Consider the following 24,227-nt stretch of genomic DNA (forward strand, 5'->3'; position numbering starts at 1 on the left):
TGTCGGGTATATATGAACCCTCCTCAGTGTATTTGCTGGTATATTGCAGGGTATGTATGAACCCTCCTCAGTGTATTTGCAGGGTATGTAGGAACCCTCCTCTGTGTATTTGCTGGCATATTGCGAGGTATGTATGAACCCTCCTCTGTATTTGCGACGTATGTAGGAACCCTCCTCGGTGCATTTGCTGGTATATTGCGAGGTATGTATGAACCCTCCTCTGTATTTGCGACGTATGTAGGAACCCTCCTCTGTGTATTTGCTGGTATATTGCGAGGTATGTATGGACCCTCCTCTGTATTTGCAACGTATGTAGGAACCCTCCTCAGTGCATTTGCTGGTATATTGCGAGGTATGTATGAACCCTCGTCTGTATTCGCGACGTATGTAGGAACCCTCCTCGGTGTATTTGCTGGTATATTGCGAGGTATTTATGAACCCTCCTCTGTATTTGCGAGGTATGTAGGAACCCTCCGCTGTGTATTGGCTGGTATAGTGCGGGGTATGTATGAACCCTCCTCTGTCTTTGCGAGGCATGTATGAACCCTCTTCCATGTATTTGCCCGTATATTGCAGGGTATGTATGAACCCTCCTATGTATTTGCGACGTATGTAGGAACCCTCCTCTGTGTATTTGCTGGTATATTGCAGGGTATCTATGAAACCTCCTCAGTGTATTCGCAGGGTATGTATGATCCCTCCTTCGTGCATTTGCTGGTATATTGCAGGGTATCTATGAAACCTCCTCAGTGTATTCGCAGGGTATGTATGAACCCTCCTCAGTGTATTTGCGGAGTAGGATATGATATGATATTTTATTTGTATTGCACTTGTACACAAGTGTTTCAGAGCGCAAACACCCTCCTCATTGTATTTGCTGGTATATTGTGGGGTATGTATGAACCCTCCTCTGTATTTGTGAGGTATGTAGTAACCCTCCTCCATGTAATTGCTGTTATATTGGATGGTACGTATGAACCCTCCTCTGTATTTGCGAGGTATATAGGAAACCTCCTCTGTGTATTTGCTGGTATATTGCAGGGTATGTATGAACCCTGCTCTGTATTTGCGAGGTATGTAGGAACCCTTCTCTGTGTATTTGCTGGTATATTGCGGGGTATGTATGAACCCTCCTTGGTGTATTTGCTGGTATATTGCAAGGCATGTATGAACCCTCCTCATTGTATTTGCCGGGTATATATGAACCCTCCTCAGTGTATTTTCTGGTATATTGCAGGGTATGTATGAACCGTCCTCAGTGTATTTGCTGGTAAATTGCACGGTATGTATGAACCCTCCTCAGTGTATTTGCCAGGTATGTATGAACCCTCCTCATTGTATTTGCTGGTATATTGCGAGGCATGTATGAACCCTCCTCATTGTATTTGCCGGGTATATATGAACCCTCCTCAGTGTATTTGCTGGCATATTGCAGGGTGTGTATGAACCCTCCTCAGTGTATTTGCCGGTGTATATGTGAACCCTCCTCAGTGTATTTGCTGGTATATTGCAGGGTATGTATGAACCCTCTTCTGTGTTTTTCCTGGTATATTGCTGGCTTTGTATGAACCGTCCTCTGTATTTGTGAGGTATTTAGGAACCCTCCTCGTTGTATTTGCTGGCATATTGCGAGGTATGTATGAACCCTCCTCTGTATTTGCGACGTATGTAGGAACCCTCCTCTGTGTATTTGCTGGCATATTGCGAGGTATGTATGAACCCTCCTCTGTATTTGCGAGGTATGTAGGAACCCTCCTCGTTGTATTTGCTGGTATATTGTAGGGTATGTATGAACCCTCTTCTGTATTTGCGACGTATGTAGGAACCCTCCTCAGTGTATTTGCTGGTATATTGCGAGGTATGTATGAACCCTTCTCTGTATTTGCGAGGTATGTATGAACCCTCCTTTGTGTATTTGCTGGTATATTGCAGGGTATGTATGAACCCTCCTCTGTATTTGCGACGTATGTAGGAACCCTCCTCTGTGTATTTGCTGGTATATTGCAGGGTATCTATGAAACCTCCTCAGTGTATTCGCTGGGTATGTATGAACCCTCCTCTGTGTATTTGCTGGTATATTGCAGGGTATCTATGAAACCTCCTCAGTGTATTCGCTGGGTATGTATGAACCCTCCTCTGTGTATTTGCTGGTATATTGCAGGGTATCTATGAAACCTCCTCAGTGTATTCGCTGGGTATGTATGAACCCTCCTCTGTGCATTTGCTGGTATAGTGCGGGTTATGTATGAACCCTCCTCTGTATTTGCGAGGTATGTAGGAAACCTCCTCCGTGTATTTGCTGGTATACTGCAGGGTATGTATAAACCCTCCTCTATATTTTCGGGGTATGTAGGAACCCTCCTCAGTGTATTTCCTGGTATACTGCAGGGTATGTATGAACCCTCCTCTGTATTTGGAGGTATGTAAGAAACCTCCTCCGTGTATTTGCTGGCATATTGTGAGGTATGTATGAACCCTCCTCTGTATTTGCGACATATGTAGGAACCCTCCTCTGTGTATTTGCTGGCATATTGCGAGGTATGTATGAACCCTCCTCTGTATTTGCGAGGTATGTAGGAACCCTCCTCGTTGTATTTGCTGGTATATTATAGGGTATGTATGAACCCTCTTCTGTATTTGCGACGTATGTAGGAACCCTCCTCAGTGTCTTTGCTGGTATAGTGCGAGGTATGTATGAACCCTCCTCTGTATTTGCGAGGTATGTATGAACCCTCCTCCGTGTATTTGCTGGTATATTGCAGGGTATGTATGAACCCTCCTCTGTATTCGCTGGGTATGTATGAACCCTCCTCTGTGTATTTGCTGGTATATTGCAGGGTATCTATGAAACCTCCTCAGTGTATTCGCTGGGTATGTAGGAAACCTCCTCTGTGTATTTGCTTGTATAGTGCGGGGTATGTATGAACCCTCCTCTGTATTTGCGAGGCATGTAGGAAACCTCCTCCGTGTATTTGCTGGTATACTGCAGGGTATGTATGAACCCTCCTCTGTATATTTTCGGGGATGTAGGAACCCTCCTCAGTGTATTTCCTGTTATACTGCAGGGTATGTATGAACCCTCCTCTGTATTTGCGAGGTATGTAGGAAACCTCCTCCGTGTATTTGCTGGTATATTGCAGGGTATGTATGAACCCTCCTCTGTATTTGCGAGGTATGTAGGAACCCTCCTCCGTGTATTTATTTTTTTATATTATATTTGTAGAGCGCACTACAGTCCACAGGCAACAAGGCGCTTTATGGAAATTTAAGGAGGCTTGCTTGCGGGTTACAATAAGCGGCCAAAGAAAGTATGCTTAGATCCATTCACTTAGATACATTTGTTAGGTTACAGTTGTTACACTTTGAAATGTTTCAGTTGTTCACTCATACTCTTATCCAGGTAACAGAATGTAAAACAGATAGATTTCATATACATGGTGACAACGTAGTACAGATCTAATGGGGATATGCTCTTTAGATAAAGAGCTGGGTTTTTAGGGCCTTGCGGAATGCTGTGTGTGAGTCGATTGTTCTAATCTGAGCTGGGAGGTTGTTCAATGGGGTTGCAGCCATAGTGGGGAAGCTGGTGCCTCCTGCATGTACTCTGCGCGTGTGAGGAACCGTGATGCGGTTGGCATAGGCCGACCTCGAGGGTCTGGACGCTGATTGTTTGGTGATCCTTTGTGCAAGATAGGGACGAGCCTGATCATGAAGACATTTATGTGTGAGAGCCAAGGTTTTGAAAACCACCCTTTCCTTGATGGGGAGCCAGTGTACCTGCCTCCTGACCCCTGAGATGTGGTCCTTGTGCGAGATACCTGTAGCAGCCCGTAAGGCATTATTTTGGGCAATCTGGAGTTTGGCAAGGTTTTATTGAGAGGTTCCAATGAACAGGGCATTACAATACCCCAGTCTGGATCCGATGATGGCTCTGGCTTTTGAGATGCAGTTTTGCTGGGATAGGAAGGGCCTGATGGCATTGATGAGTTTGGAGTGGTATGCTCCGGAGGAGTCAACGACATTGACCTGTATGTCCATGGTGAGGCTGGGTTCGAGGTATACACCCAGTGTTTTAATAGTTTGAGAAACTGTGATGGGAATGTTATCAATGGTGAAGGATTGGTACTTTTTTATCAAGTTTGCCCACTGTGGATGGAGAGCCGACCAGTAAGAGTTCTGTTTTATCACTATTTAGGCAGAGCCAATTCTCAGCCATCCAGGATTGAATGGTGGAGTAGATACTGTTAAGGGTGTTCAGGTCCGTAGTGTAGTCACCCGAAAGGGGGATGAGAACCTGTGTATCATCTGCACAATTGGTATATGAGATGCCCAGAGAGTCTAGTATCCTAAACAGAGGTCTTGTGAAGAGGTTGTATAGTTTGGGGGCTATGCAGGAGCCCTGTGGGACTCCACATTTCATAGGGCTGGGTGTGGCGTTAGCGGAGTCCGAGAAGACCTTCATTACTCTCTCCTGAAGGAATGAGGAAATCCAGTCACATGCTTTGGTAGAGAAGTGGGCTGAGGCGGTGAGATGGTGGCATAGAGTTTGATGCTCTACCAAATCATAGGCCACCGAGAGGTCTAGAAGCAGGAGGAGAGCCGGTTTGCCTATGTCTCTTTGGTCATCTATTTGATTTTTTAGGTCAAGTAGTGCCGTCTCGGTGCCCTGACGAGGGCGGGAACGGGACTGGCATAGCCCAAGGAGGTGGTTGTCTTCAATACATTTTTGAACCTGCAGGTAGGCTGCTTTGTCCAGAATCTTTAGTAGATAGGAGACCACTGTGATAGGTCGGTAGTTCCCTGGGATAGATGGGTCGAGAGATGGGTTTTTTTAGGAGTGGTCGGACCCAAGCTTCTTTTAGGGAAGTCAGTACATACGACGATTGGAATGATGAGTTGATGAAGGCAGGGATGATGGGAGCCAAGGCTGGTGCGCAGTCTTTGATAATGTGGGAGGGGCATGTGTCTCCCTTGCAATTGGAAGGCTTAATGGATTTTATGAGGGCAAAGACTTCCGATTCGGTCATGTTAGAGAATTAAAATGTAGGTATCTGACTGGGTGCGTCACAGGCTGGCGGGGACGCTGTGCGATCTAGAGGAGCAGATAGGGCTTTTTGGTGGGCTAAGATTTTAGAGTGTACGGTATATAGTTTGTGTGGCATAGCTGCTTGAATTTGGTTGCACCAGGTCTCATCCTTAGTAAGGGTGGATGGTGGCTCAGAAGGTGACTCCAGTTCCCTGAATATGGCGAAGATCTCCTTAGTAGCTGTGTTAGCGTTGCTGATCCTGGCGTTGTAGGAATCCGCCTTGGCCTGTGTGGTAGCTATTTTATACTCTCTGGATATGGACTTGAAGGCCATTGTGTTGGAGTTGGTAGGAGTACTTTTTCCATGTGGCCAGCATCGCTCTCGTTTTAGTGCGGAGATCAGAGAGTTCTTGTGAGAACCAGGCATTGGAATGCTTAGTTTAATTTTGCTTTTATTTGCTGGTATATTGCAGGGTATGTAGGAACCCTCCTCCATGTATTTCCTCGTATATTGCGGGATATGTATGTTTTTGTTTAATGGAGTAATTTATTGACACGGGGACATCATTTGCCAGTCTTTGATACACCTGCGTAGTGTTTTGCATGGTGCCATGTTTTGTTGTTGTTTGAACCCGATCACTCAACTAGCAACTCCGAACGCGTTTGCATTTTTTGAGCGGGCGGGGACTGTGAGCGTATTGTACTCCAGACAATTCCAGTTGTCATGCGGAGGCGCGGCAGCTTTCTCTTGGCCAAAGAATTGCCATCATGAGCTACACTCATACAAGAGTGCAACAACTGGCCGCCTCCACCTTCTGCCACTCACAGGTGGGGAGTGGACTGTTAAACACGCAGGGCCCGATTCATCGCATTCTGCACGGTCCACAGTGACTGCCCTGCCCGCACGAACCCTGATTCATGGATCTGTGCAAAGTGTATGTTTTGCAGTGCTTGCACGGGTTTTGCAATGCAAAAATACACTTTGCACAGTTCCATGAATCAGGGTTTGTGTGGGTGGTGCAAAGTTACTTTGAACCGTGCAAAAGATTCCATGAATCGGGGTCACAGTCTCCGATTTTAGCACTCTATGGAGGGTCCACTCCAGAGAGTGTAATTACAGATGTTGTGTCTGTCACCCGTCTTGTGTCTTTATTATCAGTAAATGGGGTTCAGGGGCCAACCAAGGAAGGGGTATGCAGCCACCAGTTAAAGAGTTCCGAAAAAAAACTCAAGACTCACCTGTTCTGCTAAACTCTGTGCCATGCCCTGTACCCCACCTGACTTGCTCTTCCTGTAACTAGCGCCTAGATGCCCGTGGGCTATGTGCAGTGCTATAAATGCAAAAATAAAGAAATAAATAAATAAACAAAAATGGGTGGACAAATGTGTCCCGGGCGCTTGTGCCCTCTGCACATGCATGTCCATGCACTATTACCCACGCTTCGCAAGGTATTTTCAGACACCGTGCGCGCGCGCGCATGTGTGTGCGTGCGTGCGTGCGTGCGCTATTATGGTGAGGAAGGATAGCCCAGGGGCGACGCGTTTGTCTTGGAAGCAAGACAACCCAGTGCAACACAGGTTTGAATCCCAATCCCGCGCTTAGAAACCACTCGCTGGTATTAAGCGCGTTATATAAGAACAATTATAATGTTGGCCATGTTTTAGAGTTGTGGTGAGCACAGTGACATAATCTCTCTGTTAAGTGCTCTGTGCCATGCAATCATTTCTCACTGCAGATGCAGTGTTATTGTCTGGTGTGCACCTGTGGCCCGCTCTCCGGTGTTAGCACTTTTTCAGGTGCCCAGGAGTGTGTGAGGCATGCAGAGTGCAATTATTTTGTCGTATGTCTAGGTATTTGATGTTCAACTTCTGTACCTAGAATTCAACTTCTATATGGCCTTTGTTTTTCGTGAATACTCGGGAGACAACTTCTACGCAAGGCAATAGTTCCATGTGTGCTCTCCCCTGCAGTAATGAGAGAACTGCTTCCAGTCTTTGGCTGTTATTAGTTGGGTGTGGGTCCAGTCAAGCGTGCCAAACACATTAGGAAATACAGAAATGCAACTTGCCTTTCTATGTGTTGAAATGATGATGGCCGTGCCAGATTTGATGTTCACACCCACTCAATGTAGAATTCCTTCCAGGACCTCTGTGAGGATATTTTCAGAAGTTGGCGGGGTGATCCCATGAAACAATCAAAGTGTTATGTACTGTTATGTTAAAGTTTCTTATACCGTGCACTGTTGTTTCTTCATACTTTGGAGGACCTGTAAAGCAAGAGGGGATGGCGGGGGTGAGTTAGTTAGGAATGAGGGGAGAAAAAGACCAAGAGAGCTGTGATATGTTGCTGGCAACTTCAGTCCGGTTGACACTTTTCATTGAGCCCGGATGTGTTTTTCCGTTGGTAGCCGCCATGTGCTGTTGTTGAGGCTATGTGTGGTTGGTTTCGTTCTTGTGGTGTAGTGTAGTGAAGTGTGTGCGTGCGGTTTGTTGTGCTGTAGAGATATGGTTGTGTTTAGTTAAGAGTCTGAGAGGTGTAAGCAGAAGGATGAAATAGTCGGGTTGGTTAGTGGCAGTACCCTATCCTACCCCCTCTGTTTTGATTGACTGTTGCCCTTATCCCTGACCCTGTGGTACATTCTGGTACATGACTCCTATGTTGTGTGAAGACATGTGGATGCACAATAGGGCTATTTAGTGGCAGTGCCTTTTCTTCCCCCAGTGTTTGGACTAAGTTCCACCCATATCCCTCCCCCTTTAGTATATTTTGGTGTGCAGCAATTACTACCCCCATGGGTTCCTCCGGGGCGATGTGTTCCCCGTGCCCTGTGTTCCATCAGTTCCAACATCAGGACACCTCTCTCTCCCCTTTTTTCATCGAAGGGCCTCCTATCACTGATCCTATTAAATCAGACCCATCACTCTCACATGTTTCCTGTTTGACCTCCTATAGGGAAGGGTATGCCTCCCCTGCCATTCAGATACCACTCTTCATCCCTGCACTGCACTCCGGTCTGGCCTACTCCCCAGTCCTTCTCAGTTGTGTGTTTATGGTGCCTGGGTGTTGTTCATTCGTTTTCGTCCCGTTCAGAGTTGAAGAGACAGGTTTTTAGGAGTTTTCTGAATTTTAGATTGTCCTTCATAGTTCATATTTCTCTGGGGAGGGAGTTCCAAAGTTTTACGGCTAAGCAAGAGAAGGCAGATCCACCACTTTTTTCCTCGTGTATGGTTTAGGTTCCAGGCGGACGTCGTCGCTGGATCTTAGTGTTCTGGTCGACTGGTAGATGGGGATTTTCTTTTGTGTGAATTCCGCCCCTAGGCCCTGGGTTGCTTTATGTGTTTTGCCCATTGTTATGAAGGTGATTGGTTTTTTGACTGGAAGCCAATGTAGCATCTTAGCATTGGTGTGATCTGGTCCCTTCGTAAGAGTTTGAGGAGAAGTCTGTTGCGTTCTGTATACTTTGCAGTTTATTCATTAAATAGTCCAGCATTCTGAGGTATAAGCTGTCGGCGTAGACATGACGAGGGAGATGATGGCCAGTGTTTTGTGCATGGAGGAGAGAAATGGTAGAATCTTTCTGATCGTGTGTAGATGGAAGAAGCATTTCTTAATTATCGCGTTTACCTGCGGTTCCAGATAGCTTGTTGCCCATTAGGATTCCAAGGTTTTTCACAACTTTGGATGGTGTGTTTGCTGTTCCCAGTTCTGTTGGCCATGGAATGTACTAGTTACTTCCTTGGTTGTTGGATGTAATCATGATTTCCGTCTTGCCTGCATTGATTTTGAGGCTGTCAGTGTTCATCCATTGGTAGAGTGCTTTGAGACAGTCTATTAGTGTTGTGTCCTCTTGTGCATTGCCAATTTTGTAGATGATTTGGGTATTATCTGGGTACTTGTAGCAAGTGAAGCTCTGTCTCTTGATGATGTTGATTAGTGACGTCTTATAGATGTTGAAGAGCAGCAGGGATAACGAGGATCCTTGAGGCACTCCACGGGTGGTGTCCCGCGGTATGGATTTGAAAGGTTTTATCCATTCTGTTTCTGTTCTTTCAGACAAGAACTATTTCATACAGAATAGTCCTGTGTTGGTGATCCCTGTTTCTTCCAGTCTCTTGATGAAGATGTTATGGTTGACTGTGTTGAATGCTGCAGAGAGGCTGAGTAGTATCAGTGCTGAGTTTGTGTTGCAATCTGTGTTGGTCTTTAGGTTGTCCCATATAGAGAGAAGTGCCATCTCCATTCCTCTCATGGGTCTGAACCAAATTTTTGCCTGGTCCAGTAGTTGGTGATTTTCTCCTTGTTCCAGTGTACGTTTGTAATAATAATAATGATAATAATAATAATAGGTCTCTAATAGTTTTGCTGGGTAGGGAATGTTTGATATCGGTCTGTAGTTTGAGAGGTCTTCCACATCGCCCATTGTGTCTGGAGTGGTTTGATGTAGGCAGATTTGAATGCTTGCGGTATTCTCCCTATTATGAGTGATAGGTTGAAATGGGTTTGGGTAACATTCCGATGGTGTGCTCTGTGTAAGGATTGATTTGGAGATGTTTGGTGGGCAGGGGTCCATTGGGGAGCCTGCCTTGTGTATCTTTTATTCACCAGGTTGAGGAGTTTTTCTCATGACATTTGGGCAAAACTGTTCAGCCTGTTCTGTGGTCCTGGGATAGGTGTGGGATGGTGCGTGGTCTGGTTGATTGTTCTGTGGTCCTGGGATAGGTAGGGGATGGTGCGTGGTCTGGTTGATTGTTCTGTGGTCCTGGGATAGGTAGGGGGTGGTGCGTGGTCTGGTTGATTGTTCTGTGGTCCTGGGATAGGTAGGGGGTGGTGCGTGGTCTGGTTGATTGTTCTGTGGTCCTGGGATAGGTGGGGGATGGTGCGTGGTCTGGTTGATTGTTCTGTGATCCTGGGATAGGTAGGGGATGGTGCGTGGACTTTGTTCTGTGGTCCTGGGATAGGTAGGGGATGGTACACGGTCTGGTTGATTGTTCTGTGATCCTGGGATAGGTAGGGGATGGTGCGCGGTCTGGTTGATTGTTCTGTGGTCCTGGGATAGGTGGGGGATGGTACGTGGTCTGGTTGATTGTTCTGTGATCCTGGGATAGGTAGGGGATGGTGCGTGGTCTGGTTGATTGTTCTGTGGTCCTGGGATAGGTGGGGGATGGTGCGTGCTCTGGTTGATTGTTCTGTGATCCTGGGATAGGTAGGGGATGGTGCGTGATCTGGTTGATTGTTCTGTGGTCCTGGGATAGGTAGGGGAGGGTGCGTGGTCTGGTTGATTGTTCTGTGGTCCTGGGATAGGTAGGTGATGGTGCGTGGTCTGGTTGATTGTTCTGTGGTCCTGGGATAGGTGGGGGATGGTGCGTGGTCTGGTTGATTGTTCTGTGATCCTGGGATAGGTAGAGGATGGTGCGTGGACTTTGTTCTGTGGTCCTGGGATAGGTAGGGGATGGTGCGTGGTCTGGTTGATTGTTCTGTGGTCCTGGGATATGTGGGGGATGGTGCACAGTCTGGTTGATTGTTCTGTGGTCCTGGGATAGGTGGGGGATGGTGCACAGTCTGGTTGATTGTTCTGTGGTCCTGGGATAGGTAGGGGATGGTGCGTGGTCTGGTTGATTGTTCTGTGGTCCTGGGATAGGTAGGGGATAGTGCGTGGTCTGGTTGATTGTTCTGTGGTCCTGGGATAGGTGGGGGATGGTGCGTGGTCTGGTTGATTGTTCTGTGGTCCTGGGATAGGTGGGGGATGGTGCGTGGTCTGGTTGATTGTTCTGTGGTCCTGGGATAGGTAGGGGATGGTGCACAGTCTGGTTGATTGTTCTGTGGTCCTGGGATAGGTAGGGGATGGTGCGTGGTCTGGTTGATTGTTCTGTGGTCCTGGGATAGGTAGGGGATGGTGCGCGGTCTGGTTGATTGTTCTGTGGTCCTGGGATAGGTGGGGGATGGTGCGTGGTCTGTAATCCTGGGATAGGTAGGGGATGGTGCGTGGTCTGGTTGATTGTTCTGTGGTCCTGGGATAGGTGGGGGATGGTGCACAGTCTGGTTGATTGTTCTGTGGTCCTGGGATAGGTGGGGGATGGTGCGTGGTCTGGTTGATTGTTCTGTGGTCCTGGGATAGGTGGGGGATGGTGCGTGGTCTGGTTGATTGTTCTGTGGTCCTGGGATAGGTAGGGGATGGTGCACAGTCTGGTTGATTGTTCTGTGGTCCTGGGATAGGTAGGGGATGGTGCGTGGTCTGGTTGATTGTTCTGTGGTCCTGGGATAGGTAGGGGATGGTGCGCGGTCTGGTTGATTGTTCTGTGGTCCTGGGATAGGTGGGGGATGGTGCGTGGTCTGTAATCCTGGGATAGGTAGGGGATGGTGCGTGGTCTGGTTGATTGTTCTGTGGTCCTGGGATAGGTGGGGGATGGTGCGTGGTCTGGTTGATTGTTCTGTGGTCCTGGGATAGGTGGGGGATGGTGCGTGGTCTGTGATAGGTACGGGATGGTGCGTGGTCTGGTTGATTGTTCTGTGATCCTGGGATAGGTAGGGGATGGTGCGTGGACTTTGTTCTGTGGTCCTGGGATAGGTAGGGGATGGTGCGTGGTCTGGTTGATTGTTCTGTGGTCCTGGGATAGGTGGGGGATGGTGCACAGTCTGGTTGATTGTTCTGTGGTCCTGGGATAGGTGGGGGATGGTGCACAGTCTGGTTGATTGTTCTGTGGTCCTGGGATAGGTAGGGGATGGTGCGTGGTCTGGTTGATTGTTCTGTGGTCCTGGGATAGGTAGGGGATAGTGCGTGGTCTGGTTGATTGTTCTGTGGTCCTGGGATAGGTGGGGGATGGTGCGTGGTCTGGTTGATTGTTCTGTGGTCCTGGGATAGGTGGGGGATGGTGCGTGGTCTGGTTGATTGTTCTGTGGTCCTGGGATAGGTAGGGGATGGTGCACAGTCTGGTTGATTGTTCTGTGGTCCTGGGATAGGTAGGGGATGGTGCGTGGTCTGGTTGATTGTTCTGTGGTCCTGGGTTAGGTAGGGGATGGTGCGCGGTCTGGTTGATTGTTCTGTGGTCCTGGGATAGGTGGGGGATGGTGCGTGGTCTGTGATCCTGGGATAGGTAGGGGATGGTGCGTGGTCTGGTTGATTGTTCTGTGGTCCTGGGATAGGTAGGGGATGGTGCGCGGTCTGGTTGATTGTTCTGTGGTCCTGGGATAGGTGGGGGATGGTGCGTGGTCTGTGATCCTGGGATAGGTAGGGGATGGTGCGTGGTCTGGTTGATTGTTCTGTGGTCCTGGGATAGGTGGGGGATGGTGCGTGGTCTGGTTGATTGTTCTGTGGTCCTGGGATAGGTGGGGGATGGTGCGTGGTCTGTGATAGGTAGGGGATGGTGCGTGGTCTGGTTGATTGTTCTGTGGTCCTGGGATAGGTGGGGGATGGTGCGTGGTCTGGTTTATTGTTCTGTGGTCCTGGGATAGGTAGGGGATGGTGCATGATCTGGTTGATTGTTCTGTGATCCTGGGATAGTGCATGATCTGGTTGATTGTTCTGTGGTCCTGGGATAGGTGGGGGATGGTGCATGATCTGGTTGATTGTTCTGTGGTCCTGGGATAGGTAGGGGATGGTGCATGGTCTGGTTGATTGTTCTGTGATCCTGGGACAGGTAGGGGATGGTGCGTGGTCTGGTTGATTGTTCTGTGGTCCTGGGATAGGTAGGGGACGGTGCACAGTCTGGTTGATTGTTCTGGTAGGGGATGGTGCATGGTCTGGTTGATTGGTCTGTGATCCTGGGATAGGTAGGGGATGGTGCGTGGTCTGGTTGATTGTTCTGTGGTCCTGGGATGGGTAGGGGATGGTGCGTGGTCTGGTTGATTGTTCTGTGGTCCTGGGATAGGTAGGGGACGGTGCACAGTCTGGTTGATTGTTCTGGTAGGGGATGGTGCGTGGTCTGGTTGATTGGTCTGTGGTCCTGGGATAGGTAGGGGACGGTGCGTTGTCTGTTTGATTGTTCTGTGGTCCTGGGATAGGTAGGGGATGGTGCGTGGTCTGGTTGATTGTTCTGTGGTCCTGGGATAGGTAGGGGATGGTGCATGGTCTGGTTGATTGCTCTGTGGTCCTGGGATAGGTGGGGGATGGTGCGTGGTCTGGTTGATTGTTCTGTGATCCTGGGATAGGTAGGGGATGGTGCGTTGTCTGGTTCATTGTTCTGTGGTCCTGGGATAGGTAGGGGATGGTGAGTGGTCTGGTTGATTGGTCTGTGATCCTGGGATAGGATGATGCGTGGTCTGGTTGATTGTTCTGTGGTACTGGGATAGGTAGGGGATGGTGCGTGGTCTGGTTGATTGTTCTGTGGTCCTGGGATAGGTAGGGGATGGTGTGTGGTCTGGTTGATTGTTCTGTGATCCTGGGATAGGTGGGGGATGGTGCGTGGTCTGGTTGATTGTTCTGTGATCCTGGGATAGGTAGGGGATGGTGCGTGGACTTTGTTCTGTGGTCCTGGGATAGGTAGGGGATGGTGCGTGGTCTGGTTGATTGTTCTGTGATCCTGGGATAGGTAGGGGATGGTGCGCTGTCTGGTTGATTGTTCTGTGGTCCTGGGATAGGTGGGGGATGGTGCGTGGTCTGGTTGATTGTTCTGTGGTCCTGGGATAGGTAGGGGATGGTGCGTGGTCTGGTTGATTGTTCTGTGGTCCTGGGATAGGTAGGGGATGGTGCGTGGTCTGGTTGATTGTTCTGTGGTCCTGGGATAGGTAGAGGATGGTGCACAGTCTGGTTGATTGTTCTGTGATCCTGGGATAGGTAGGGGATGGTGCGTGGACTTTGCTCTGTGGTCCTGGCATAGGTAGGGGATGGTGCGTGGTCTGGTTGATTGTTCTGTGGTCCTGGGATAGGTGTGGGATGGTGCACAGTCTGGTTGATTGTTCTGTGGTCCTGGGATAGGTAGGGGATGGTGCGTGGTCTGGTTGATTGTTCTGTGGTCCTGGGATAGGTGGGGGCTGGTGCGTGCTCTGGTTGATTGTTCTGTGGTCCTGGGATAGGTAGGGGATGGTGCGTGGTCTGGTTGATTGTTCTGTGGTCCTGGGATAGGTAGGGGATAGTGCACAGTCTGGTTGATTGTTCTGTGGTCCTGGGATAGGTAGGGGATGGTGCGTGTTCTGGTTGATTGTTCTGTGGTCCTGGGATGGTGTGCGGTCTGGTTGATTGTTCTGTGGTCCTGGGATAGGTAGGGGATGGTGCGTGGTCTGTGATCCTGGGATAGGTAGGGGATGGTGCGTGGTCTGGTTGATTGTTCTGTGGTCCTGGGATAGGTGGGGGATGGTGCGTCGTCTGGTTTATTGTTCTGTGGTCCTGGGATAGGTGGGGGATGGTGCGTGGTCTGGTTTATTGTTCTGTGGTCCTGGGATAGGTAGGGGATGGTGCATGATCTGGTTGATTGTTCTGTGATCCTGGGATAGGTAGGGGATGGTGCATGGTCTGGTTGATTGGTCTGTGATCCTGGGATAGTGCATGATCTGGTTGATTGTTCTGTGGTCCTGGGATAGGTAGGGGATGGTGCATGGTCTGGTTGATTGGTCTGTGATCCTGGGATAGGTAGGGGATGGTGCATGGTCTGGTTGACTGTTCTGTGGTCCTGGGATAGGTGGGGGATGGTGCGTGGTCTGGTTGATTGTTCTGTGGTCCTGGGATAGTTAGGGGATGGTGTGTGGTCTGGTTGATTGTTCTGTGGTCCTAGGATAGGTAGGGGATGGTGCGTGGTCTGGTTGATTGTTCTGTGATTCTGGGATAGGTGGGGGATGGTGCGTGGTCTGGTTGATTGTTCTGTGGTCCTGGGATAGGTAGGGGATGGTGCGTGGTCTGGTTGATTGTTCTGTGGTCCTGGGATAGGTGGGGGATGGTGCGTGGTCTGCTTGATTGTTCTGTGGTCCTGGGATAGGTGGGGGATGGTGTACAGTCTGGTTGATTGGTCTACTTTGGATGATCTGGTGTATGTTGGTGATTTTATTCTTAAAATGTTCTGTGAGATCATTGCATACTTTTTGTGAAGGCACCAGTATGTTATTGCATCCAGGTAGAGTTCTCATCTCGTTTACGATGTTGAATAGTTCTTTCTGGGGGTTGGTGGCTTTTGTGATCCAGTCATCGTAGTATTTCTTTTTGGCTTTAATAGTTCCCTTTTTATATGCTAGGATTTGTTTTTGATAAATTATTCTTTTGGCTTAGTCATAGTTTTTACTACATTCTTGATTTAGTTTCCGGTTAGTTTTTTTCATAGTATTGAGTTGGGGTTGTTAACCATCTTGCCACTGCTTTCTTTCACGATGGGAGGAGGGTTTCTTCCAAGGAGATGATTTCAATTGTTTATGCGATCCATTTCTGGAACAGGTCTGCCTTTTCATCTAAGTTAGTTGCGTGCAGGGGTCTGATCGATGGGTTTGAGGATTCTAGTTGTTTTTCTAAGTTACATCTTTTGATGGTATTACAGTTACTTTTCATATCGGGCGGTACTTTTGAGGTTGTTTGGATGCTTTTGCTGGTAGTTGGATCATGAACGGTAATATGAGGTAGTCGCTCCATAGTATTTGTATTGGTGACGCAGTTGAGATCAGTTTTTTTATTGGCAAAGATTGCGTCAAGAGTGTGTTCTGCCGTATTTGTCGCTCCTTTCACCATTTGATATAGTTTCATTGTCTTGAGCTGCTTGATTAGTGATTTTTGTGAGTTTGCGTCCTCTTCATTGAACCATATGTTGAAGTCCCCCAGGATTATCAGGTGGTCATGTTTAATAGCCAGGTTCTTGATGGCATCTGTGAAGGTGTCTATGAAGGCAGCATCGGAGGTTGGTGGTCTATAGATGAGTATGAATGTGAAGTTTGTTTGTGGGTCCAATGTCAGGTGAAGGACGAGGGATTTGCAGTTACGGATGTTCGGTGGATCATCTGTTTTTATTTTTAGGTGTTCTTTGTAGGCTGCTGCAAGACCTCCTCCTCTTTTTCCTTTTCTGTTAACCTGTATGCATTTGAAGTTGTCTGGTAGACAGTTGTGTAGTGTGACTTTGTAGTTGTCAATTAGCCAGATTTCTGTGATTAATAGGATGTCTATTCCACTGTTGTAGAGTAAATCGTAAAGCTCTGTAGCATGCTTGGACATTGATCTTGTGTTGGTTAGATTGCAGTTTATTTTTTTCTTCATAGTGTCCTGTTTTGTTCTTGCTTTCGTCACTTTGTGGTCTTGTTGATGAGTTTCTTCATTATGTTGGATGTGTTCTGTTAGGTCTGTTTCATCATTGAGTAAATCGTCTAGGTTTCGTATTGGGTCCATTACTTCTGCTGCCTCCTCTTTTGTATCTAGTTGCCATTGCTGTACGTCTCCTTGGGTTTTGGTGTAGTGTGGAGTGAAAGTGTTGTTTCCCATCTTTTTCCTTCCACATGTTTCTGCCCTTTTCCTGTGCGGTCCTGGTTTCCTGCCGGTGTATCTAACATTTCTGGTGGTTGTATACTGCTCTGGCGAGTGGTCCGTAGCGAGGTATGTTGTTAGGTATAATGTTATTTGTCTCGTTTTTGAGTTTGTTCTTTTTTCTGTCGTGCGAATGGGTCTATGCTCTGTTGCTGTGTTGGTATTTGGTAGCGTATTGCATAGAATCTATTGCACACACGTGCTTGGCTGTCACGAACATCAGCACACATGGCGCGGCAGACCTGATGTTACTGTTTTGTTCCAGTTCATTATTCATGCCTGTCATAAGGGCATTCAACATGTGCGCATTACGCCTGTAACTGGCGAGTATTTGTTGTGCCTGTTCTCCTTCTTGGGCCGCTTCCACTGCTGGTGTAGTCTCTGTTGCTGCCGTTTTTGCTCCTCCTCCTCCTTGAAAGCTGCAGCAGATAGTATTGGTAGTTGCCTCGCCGCTGGGTGATCACATGGCCCTCCGCCTCCTTGATTGGACTGCCTCTGTTTGCTTTTGGCCATTCACAGGTTTCATGATGGTTTAACAGGGGATTGTCGATTGGTGGTGCCAATTATGGGAGGGGTTTGTCCACGCAGTAAATGTTTTCTCTGTGGTTGAATGCCCCTTTGTTCTTTTGAGTGGTTAAGCCGCATGTATGCTGAATTGCTGTATATGGAACGTGATACTACTGCAGGCAGTGGTGCCATCTGTACCGATCTTACCACATGTATGCGTCACTACCGCAAAGAGGCTGTTTCCTCAGTAGTAACTGCCTGCTGATTCTCAGAGTGGGCCTGTCAGCAGTCGGAGTGTGCTGGGCTGTAGTAAGCAATGGTCTACATCGGGCATGAGGCAGTGTATGTGATAAATACACATGGTACCCATCCTTCACTGTATAACCGTTTCTTCCACTATGTCTGCTTTGTATTCGAATTTCCTAATTACCAAGTTGCAAGGCCCCTCCCAGGAGACCTATCATTGCATTGTTTAAAGGTATTTTTTACCATCATTCGACCGATTGAAGCTGATGGAAGCTTCCACAACCTCTGCCCTTTACTGCACCTCTCATGTGTTTCATGGAAGCATGAACTGCTGCTCCCTTTCTGTGTGTGTGAGAGAGAAGCATGCACTGCTGCTCCCTTTCTGTGTGTGTGAGAGAGAAGCATGCACTGCTGCTCCCTTTCTCTGTGTGTGAGAGAGAAGCATGCACTGCTGCTCCCTTTCTGTGTGTGTGAGAGAGAGAAGCTTGCACTGCTGCTCTCTTTCTCTGTGTGTATGTGAGAGAGAAGATTGCATTGCTGTGGCACATTCTGTATGTCTCCTTTTTGTGGGCAAAGCATGCACTACTGCTCCCTTCCTGTTACATTTCTGTGTGTGTCTGAGAGGATCTTGCACTGCTGCTGTACATTCACATTCTGTATGTCTTCGTTCTGTAGGCAAAGCATGCACTGCTGCTCCCTTTCTGTGTGTGTGTGACAGAGAAGCATGCACTGCTGCTCCCTTTCTGTGTGTGATAGAGAGAGAAGCGTGCACTGCTGCTCCCTTCCTGTTACATTTCTGTGTGTGTGTCTGAGAGGCACTGCTGCTGTACATTCACATTCTGTATGTCTTCATTCTGTAGACAAAGCATGCACTGCTGCTCCCTTTCTGTGTGTGTGAGAGAGAGACGCATGCACTGCTGCTCCCTTTCTGTGTGTGTGATAGAGAGAGAAGTGTGCACTGCTGCTCCCTTCCTGTTACATTTCTGTGTGTGTGTCTGAGAGGCACTGCTGCTGTACATTCACATTCTGTATGTCTTCATTCTGTAGACAAAGCATGCACGGCTGCTCCCTTTCTGTGTGTGTGAGAGAGAGAAGCATGCACTGCTGCTCCCTTTCTGTGTGTGTGTGAGAGAGAGAAGCATGCACTGCTGATCTCTTCCTCTGTGTGTGTGTGTGTGTGTGAGAGAGAAGCTTGCACTACTGTGCAACATTCTGTATTTCTCCTTTGTGTGGGCAAAGCATGCACTGCTGCTCCCGTTCTCTGTGTGTGTGTGAGAGAGAAGCATGCACTGTTGCTCCCTTTTTGTGTGTGTGTGAGAGAGAGAGAAGCATGCACTGTTGCTCCCTTTCTGTGTGCGTGTGTGAGAGAGAAGCTTGCACTGCTGCAGCACCTTCTGTATTTCTCCTTTGTGTGGGCAAAGCATGCACTGCTGCTCCCTTTCTCTGTGTATAAGAGAGAGAAGGTTGCACTGCTGCTCCCTTTCTGTGTGTGTGTGTGAGAGAGAAGCCTGCACTGATGATGCACATTCTGTATGTCTCCTTTGTGTGGGCAAAGCATGTACTGCTGCTCCCTTTCTGTGTGTGTGTGTGTGTGAGAAAGAAGCTTGCACTGCTTTGCAGCATTCTGTATTTCTCCTTTGGGTGGGCAAAGCATGCACTGCTGCTCCCTTTCTCTGTGTGTGTGTGAGAGAGAGAAGCATTCATTGCTGCTCCCTTTCTGTGTGTGTGAGAGAGAGAAACATGCACTGTTGCTCCCTTTCTGTGTGTGTGAGAGAGAAGCATGCACTGCTGCTCCCTTCCTTTCTCTGTGTGTGTGTGAGAGAGAGAAGCTTGCACTGCTGCTCCCTTTCTCTGTGCGTGTGTGTTATAGAGAGAGAAGCGTGCACTGCTGCTCCCTTCCTGTTACATTTCTGTGTCTGAGAGGCACTGCTGCTGTACATTTACATTCTGTATGTCTTCATTCTGTAGACAAATCATGCACTGCTGCTCCCTTTCTGTGTGTGAGAGAGAGAAGCATGCACTGCTGCTCCCTTTCTGTGTGTGTGTGAGAGAGAGAGAAGCTTGCACTGCTGTGGCACATTTTGTATGTCTCCTTTGTATGGGCAAAGCATGCAGTGCTGCTCTCTTTCTCCGTGTGTGTGAGAGAGAGAAGCATGCACTGCTGCTCCCTTTCTCTGTGTATGTAAGAGAGAGAAGCTTGCACTGCTGCTCCCTTTCTCTGTGCGTGTGTGAGAGAGAAGCTTTCACTGCTGTGGCACATTCTTTATGTCTCCTTTGTGTGGGCAAAGCATGCACTGCTGCTCCCTTCCTGTTACATTTCTGTGTGAGCATGCACTGATGCTCCCTTTCTCTGTGTGTGTAAGAGAGAGAAGCTTGCACTGCTGCTCCCTTTCTCTCTGCGTGTGTGAGAGAGAAGCTTTCACTGCTGTGGCACATTCTGTATGTCTCCTTTGTGTGGGCAAAGCATACACTGCTGCTCCCTTTCTCTGTGTGTGTGACAGAGAAGCATGCACTGCTGCTCCCTTTCTGTGTGCGTGTGATAGAGAGAGAAGCATGCACTGCTGCTCCCTTCTTGTTACATTTCTGTGTGTGTCTGAGAGGATCTTGCACTGCTGCTGTACATTCACATTCTGTATGTCTTCGTTCTGTTGGCAAAGCATGCACTGCTGCTCCCTTTCTGTGTGTGTGTGAGACAGAGAAGCATGCACTGCTGCTCCCTTTCTGTGTGTGTGTGTGTGAGAGAGAGAAGCATGCCCTGCTGCTCCCTTTCTCTGTGTGTGTGTGAGAGAGAGAAGCTTGCACTGCTGTGGCACATTCTGTATGTCTCCTTTGTGTGGGCAAAGCATGCACTGCTGCTCCCTTCCTGTTACATTTCTGTGTGTGTCTGAGAGGATCTTGCACTGCTGCTGTACATTCACATTCTGTATGTCTTCGTTCTGTAGACAAAGCATGCACTGCTGCTCCCTTTCTGGGTGTGCGTGACAGAGAAGCATGCACTGCTGCTCCCTTCCTCTGTGTGTGTGTGTGAGAGAGAGAAGCTTGCACTGCTGTGGCACATCCTGTATGTCTCCTTTGTGTGGGCAAAGCATGCAGTGCTTCTCCCTTTCTCCGTGTGTGTGAGAGAGAGAAGCATGCACTGCTGCTCCCTTTCTCTGTGCGTGTGTGAGAGAGAAGCTTTCACTGCTGTGGTACATTCTGTATGTCTCCTTTGTGTGGGCAAAGCATGCACTGCTGCTCCCTTCCTGTAACATTTCTGTGTGTGTGTCTGAGAGGATCTTTCACTGCTGCTGTACATTCACATTCTGTATGTCTTCGTTCTGTAGGCAAAGCATGCACTGCTGCTCCCTTTCTGTGTTTGAGAGAGAGAGAAGCGTGCATTGCTGCTCCCTTTCTGTGTGTGTGTGACAGAGAAGCATGCACTGCTGCTCCCTTTCTGTGTGTGTGTGATAGAGAGAGAAGCGTGCACTGCTGCTCCCTTCCTGTTACATTTCTGTGTGTGTGTCTGAGAGGATCTTGCACTGCTGCTGTACATTCACATTCTGTATGTCTTCATTCTGTAGACAAAGCATGCTTCTCTCTCACACACACAAGGAGAAAGGGAGCAGTACTGCATGCTTTGCCCACACAAAGGAGACATACAGAATGTGCCACAGCAGTGCAAGCTTCTCTCTCTCTCTCACACACACAGAGGAAGGGAGCAGCAGTGCATGCTTCTCTCTCACACACACACAGGAAGGGAGCAGCAGTGCATGCTTCTCTCTCACACACACAGAAAGGGAGCAGCAGTGCATGCTTTGTCTACAGAATGAAGACATACAGAATGTCAATGTACAGCAGCAGTGCAAGATCCTCTCAGACACACACACAGAAATGTAACAGGAAGGGAGCAGCAGTGCACGCTTCTCTCTCTATCACACACACACAGAAAGGGAGCAGCAGTGCATGCTTCTCTGTCACACACACACAGAAAGGGAGCAGCAGTGCATGCTTCTCTCTCACACACACAGAAAGGGAGCAGCAGTGCATGCTTTGCCTACAGAACGAAGACATACAGAATGTGAATGTACAGCAGCAGTGCAAGATCCTCTCAGACACACACAGAAATGTAACAGGAAGGGAGCAGCAGTGCATGCTTTGCCCACACAAACGAGACATACAGAATGTGCCACAGCAGTGCAAGCTTCTCTCTCACACACGCACAGAGAAAGGGAGCAGCAGTGCAAGCTTCTCGGTCTCACACACACAGAGAAAGGGAGCAGCACTGCATGCTTTGCCCACACAAAGGAGATATACAGAATGTGCCACAGCAGTGCAAGCTACTCTCTCTCTCACACACACACACCCACACAGAAAGGGAGCAGCAGTGCATGCCTCTCTCTCTCACACACACACAGAAAGGGAGCAGCAGTGCATGCGTCTCTCTCTCACACACATAGAAAGGGAGCAGCAGTGCATGCTTTGTCTACAGAATGAAGACATACAGAATGTGAATGTACAGCAGCAGTGCAAGATCCTCTCAGACACACACACACAGAAATGTAACAGGAAGGGAGCAGCAGTGCATGTTTCTGTGTTTCTGTGTTTGAGAGAGAGAGAAGCATGCACTGCTGCTCCCTTTCTGTGTGCGTGTGAGAGAGAAGCATACACTGCTGCTCCCTTTCTGTGTGTGTGAGAGAGAGAAGCAAGCACTGCTGCTCCCTTTCTGTGTGTGTGTGAGAGGGAGAGAAGCATGCACTGCTGCTCCCCTTCTGTGTATGTGTGAGAGAGAGAAGCTGGCACTGCTGCGACACATTTTGTATGTCTCCTTTGTGGGGGCAAAGCATTTCCTTGCACTAGGAGGGGAAAGGCCGGGTGCAGGGGGCACAAAACATGGTCAGTTTTATTTGCTCAGAGTGGAGAGGAAATTAGATAGGCAACTAGAAACTTCTCTTTCTTTCAGAGGTAGAATGATTTTGCCTTCACTGCAGGTGTGCTCATTCTCACCAGGGATTTGCAATGTCTCTCTATTTGAACCCACAGTGCCCAGAAAGCCAACAACTGGAAACAAACATTTATCCCAAGTCTAGAAGAAGGGATCCATTCCCCTGGGAGGAAGCCAGCAACTGGAAACAAATGTTTATCCTTAGTCCAGAAGTAGGGGGCCGTTCCACCAGGAGGAAGCCAGCAACTGGAAAGAAACGTTTATCCTCAGTCCAGAAGTAGGGGGCCGTTCCCCCAGGAGGAAGCCAGCAACTGGAAGCAAACGTTTATCTCCAGGCCAGAAGAAGGGAGTCATTCCCCCTGGAGGAAGCCAGCTACTGGAAAGAAACGTTTATCCCCAGTCCAGAAGAAGGGAGTCATTCTTGTGGACCAAGAAGGACTACTTTGTCCTTAGTTTAGTTGTAAGTGTGAGGGACAGAAGTAGGTTTTTGACACAGGACAGTGGACTATTGCTGTACACGGACATTCTGACAGAAGCCTTAGTCTTTAGTTGAGGGGGGAAACCCCTTTTAGAGATGGGGAAAGTTAGGTTTTCTCATTATTTTGTGGTTGAATAAAAGTCTATAACAATCACATTGCCACCTGTGTGTCAGTGCCCTCATTTTGCACCCTTACACAGCAGTAACATTTACTTTCCTGCTGAATAAGGTGATTATTTGTCAGTGCTTAGGGTGGCTTATTTTCTGCATAGCTTTGTTTTCATTGGAGAATAACCATGCACAGGTGTGTGGATTGAACGTTGTTGTACAATGCCCGGAATATTCTAGAGACGACAAAGTGGCAGCAAATAAGGCACTGTGGCGTTTGTTTCGCATATTATTTGAGGCAGGGAGTGCACCCCATGGAAGAGGTGTCCTAGTCCCGGGGCGCACTACGACCCCAGTGTATCTGTTGATTCTTTAATGGTGAACATTTTTTTTTTTTAAACAAGTGATTTAAAGATTTGTTTTTGTGCTTCTGAATAAGACAGTCAGTACAGTATGCGAGACACCCCTGCCCTACTTTCCACTTAAATATGATCTATCGCTTTGCACTCAAAGCCGGAGGTTGGGCTGGGCCATAACTGTGATAATTGTCCACGTAGGTAGAATGGAAGCCCCAGGCGAGAAGACAAGATGTCGTGACCATTGTTGCTATAGTTAGTTAACCTGGACCAGGTGTCGAGAAATCATACCTTTCTGTTTACAAGAGAACTTTGTAAGTCTATGGAATTAATTGTCAGGTTTTCTTCAGTTCCCAGGTGTGGCTGATGCCGGCCGAGTCTAGCAATGGAGTGCGACAAGATGTCCCCCCCGCCCAGCGGAGAAGAGGACCCGTCCTCAGCCATTGATGACCGGCATCTCATGCTACAAGGTATGGTGCCCCAGCAATGCTTGTGTGGGGTGTGGGTGCTCCAGTAATGCTTGTGTGTGGGGTTTGGGTGCCCCAGCAATGCTTGTGTGGGGTGTGGGTGCTCCAGCAATGCTTGTGTGGGGTGTGGGTGCCCCAGCAATGCTTGTGTGGGGGTGTGGGTGCTCCAGTAATGCTTGTGTGGGGTTTGGGTGCTCCAGTAATGCTTGTGTGGGGGTGTGGGTGCTCCAGTAATGCTTGTGTGGGGTTTGGGTGCTCCAGTAATGCTTGTGTGGGGGTGTGGGTGCTCCAGTAATGCTTGTGTGGGTGTGGGTGCTCCAGTAATGCTTGTGTGTGGGGTGTGGGTGCTCCAGCAATGCTTGTGTGGGTGTGGGTGCTCCAGTAATGCCTGTGTGGGTGTGGGTGCACCAGCAATGCTTGTGTGGGGGTGTGGGTGCTCCAGTAATGCTTGTGTGGGGTGTGGGTGCTCCAGTAATGCTTGTGTGTGAGTGTGGGTGCTCCAGCAATGCTTGTGTGGGTGTGGGTGCTCCAGTAATGCTTGTGTGTGGGTGTGGGTGCTCCAGTAATGCCTGTGTGGGTGTGGGTGCACCAGCAATGCTTGTGTGGGGGTGTGGGTGCTCCAGTAATGCTTGTGTGGGTGTGGGTGCTCCAGTAATGCTTGTGTGGGGTGTGGGTGCTCCAGCAATGCTTGT

The 24,227-nt window shown here is 48.5% G+C and overlaps 1 protein-coding gene across 8 annotated transcripts in view; it reads left to right on the plus strand.

Moving 5' to 3' along the window:
* The window catches only part of SYNE2 (spectrin repeat containing nuclear envelope protein 2), a 1,840,150-nt gene that overhangs the window by 124,522 nt on the left and 1,691,401 nt on the right, over positions 1-24,227 (plus strand). For all 8 annotated transcript variants that reach the window (XM_069638223.1, XM_069638224.1, XM_069638227.1 and 5 more), the window contains exon 2: positions 23,419-23,538. In XM_069638223.1, coding sequence (XP_069494324.1) covers positions 23,454-23,538 — 85 coding nt within the window. In that variant the 5' untranslated portion in view covers positions 23,419-23,453. The remainder of the gene's footprint in view (positions 1-23,418; positions 23,539-24,227) is intronic.

This window comes from Ambystoma mexicanum, chromosome 14 (genome assembly GCF_040938575.1).
Source record: "Ambystoma mexicanum isolate Mex_15411 chromosome 14, UKY_AmexF1_1, whole genome shotgun sequence".
Classification (NCBI taxonomy): domain Eukaryota; kingdom Metazoa; phylum Chordata; class Amphibia; order Caudata; family Ambystomatidae; genus Ambystoma; species Ambystoma mexicanum.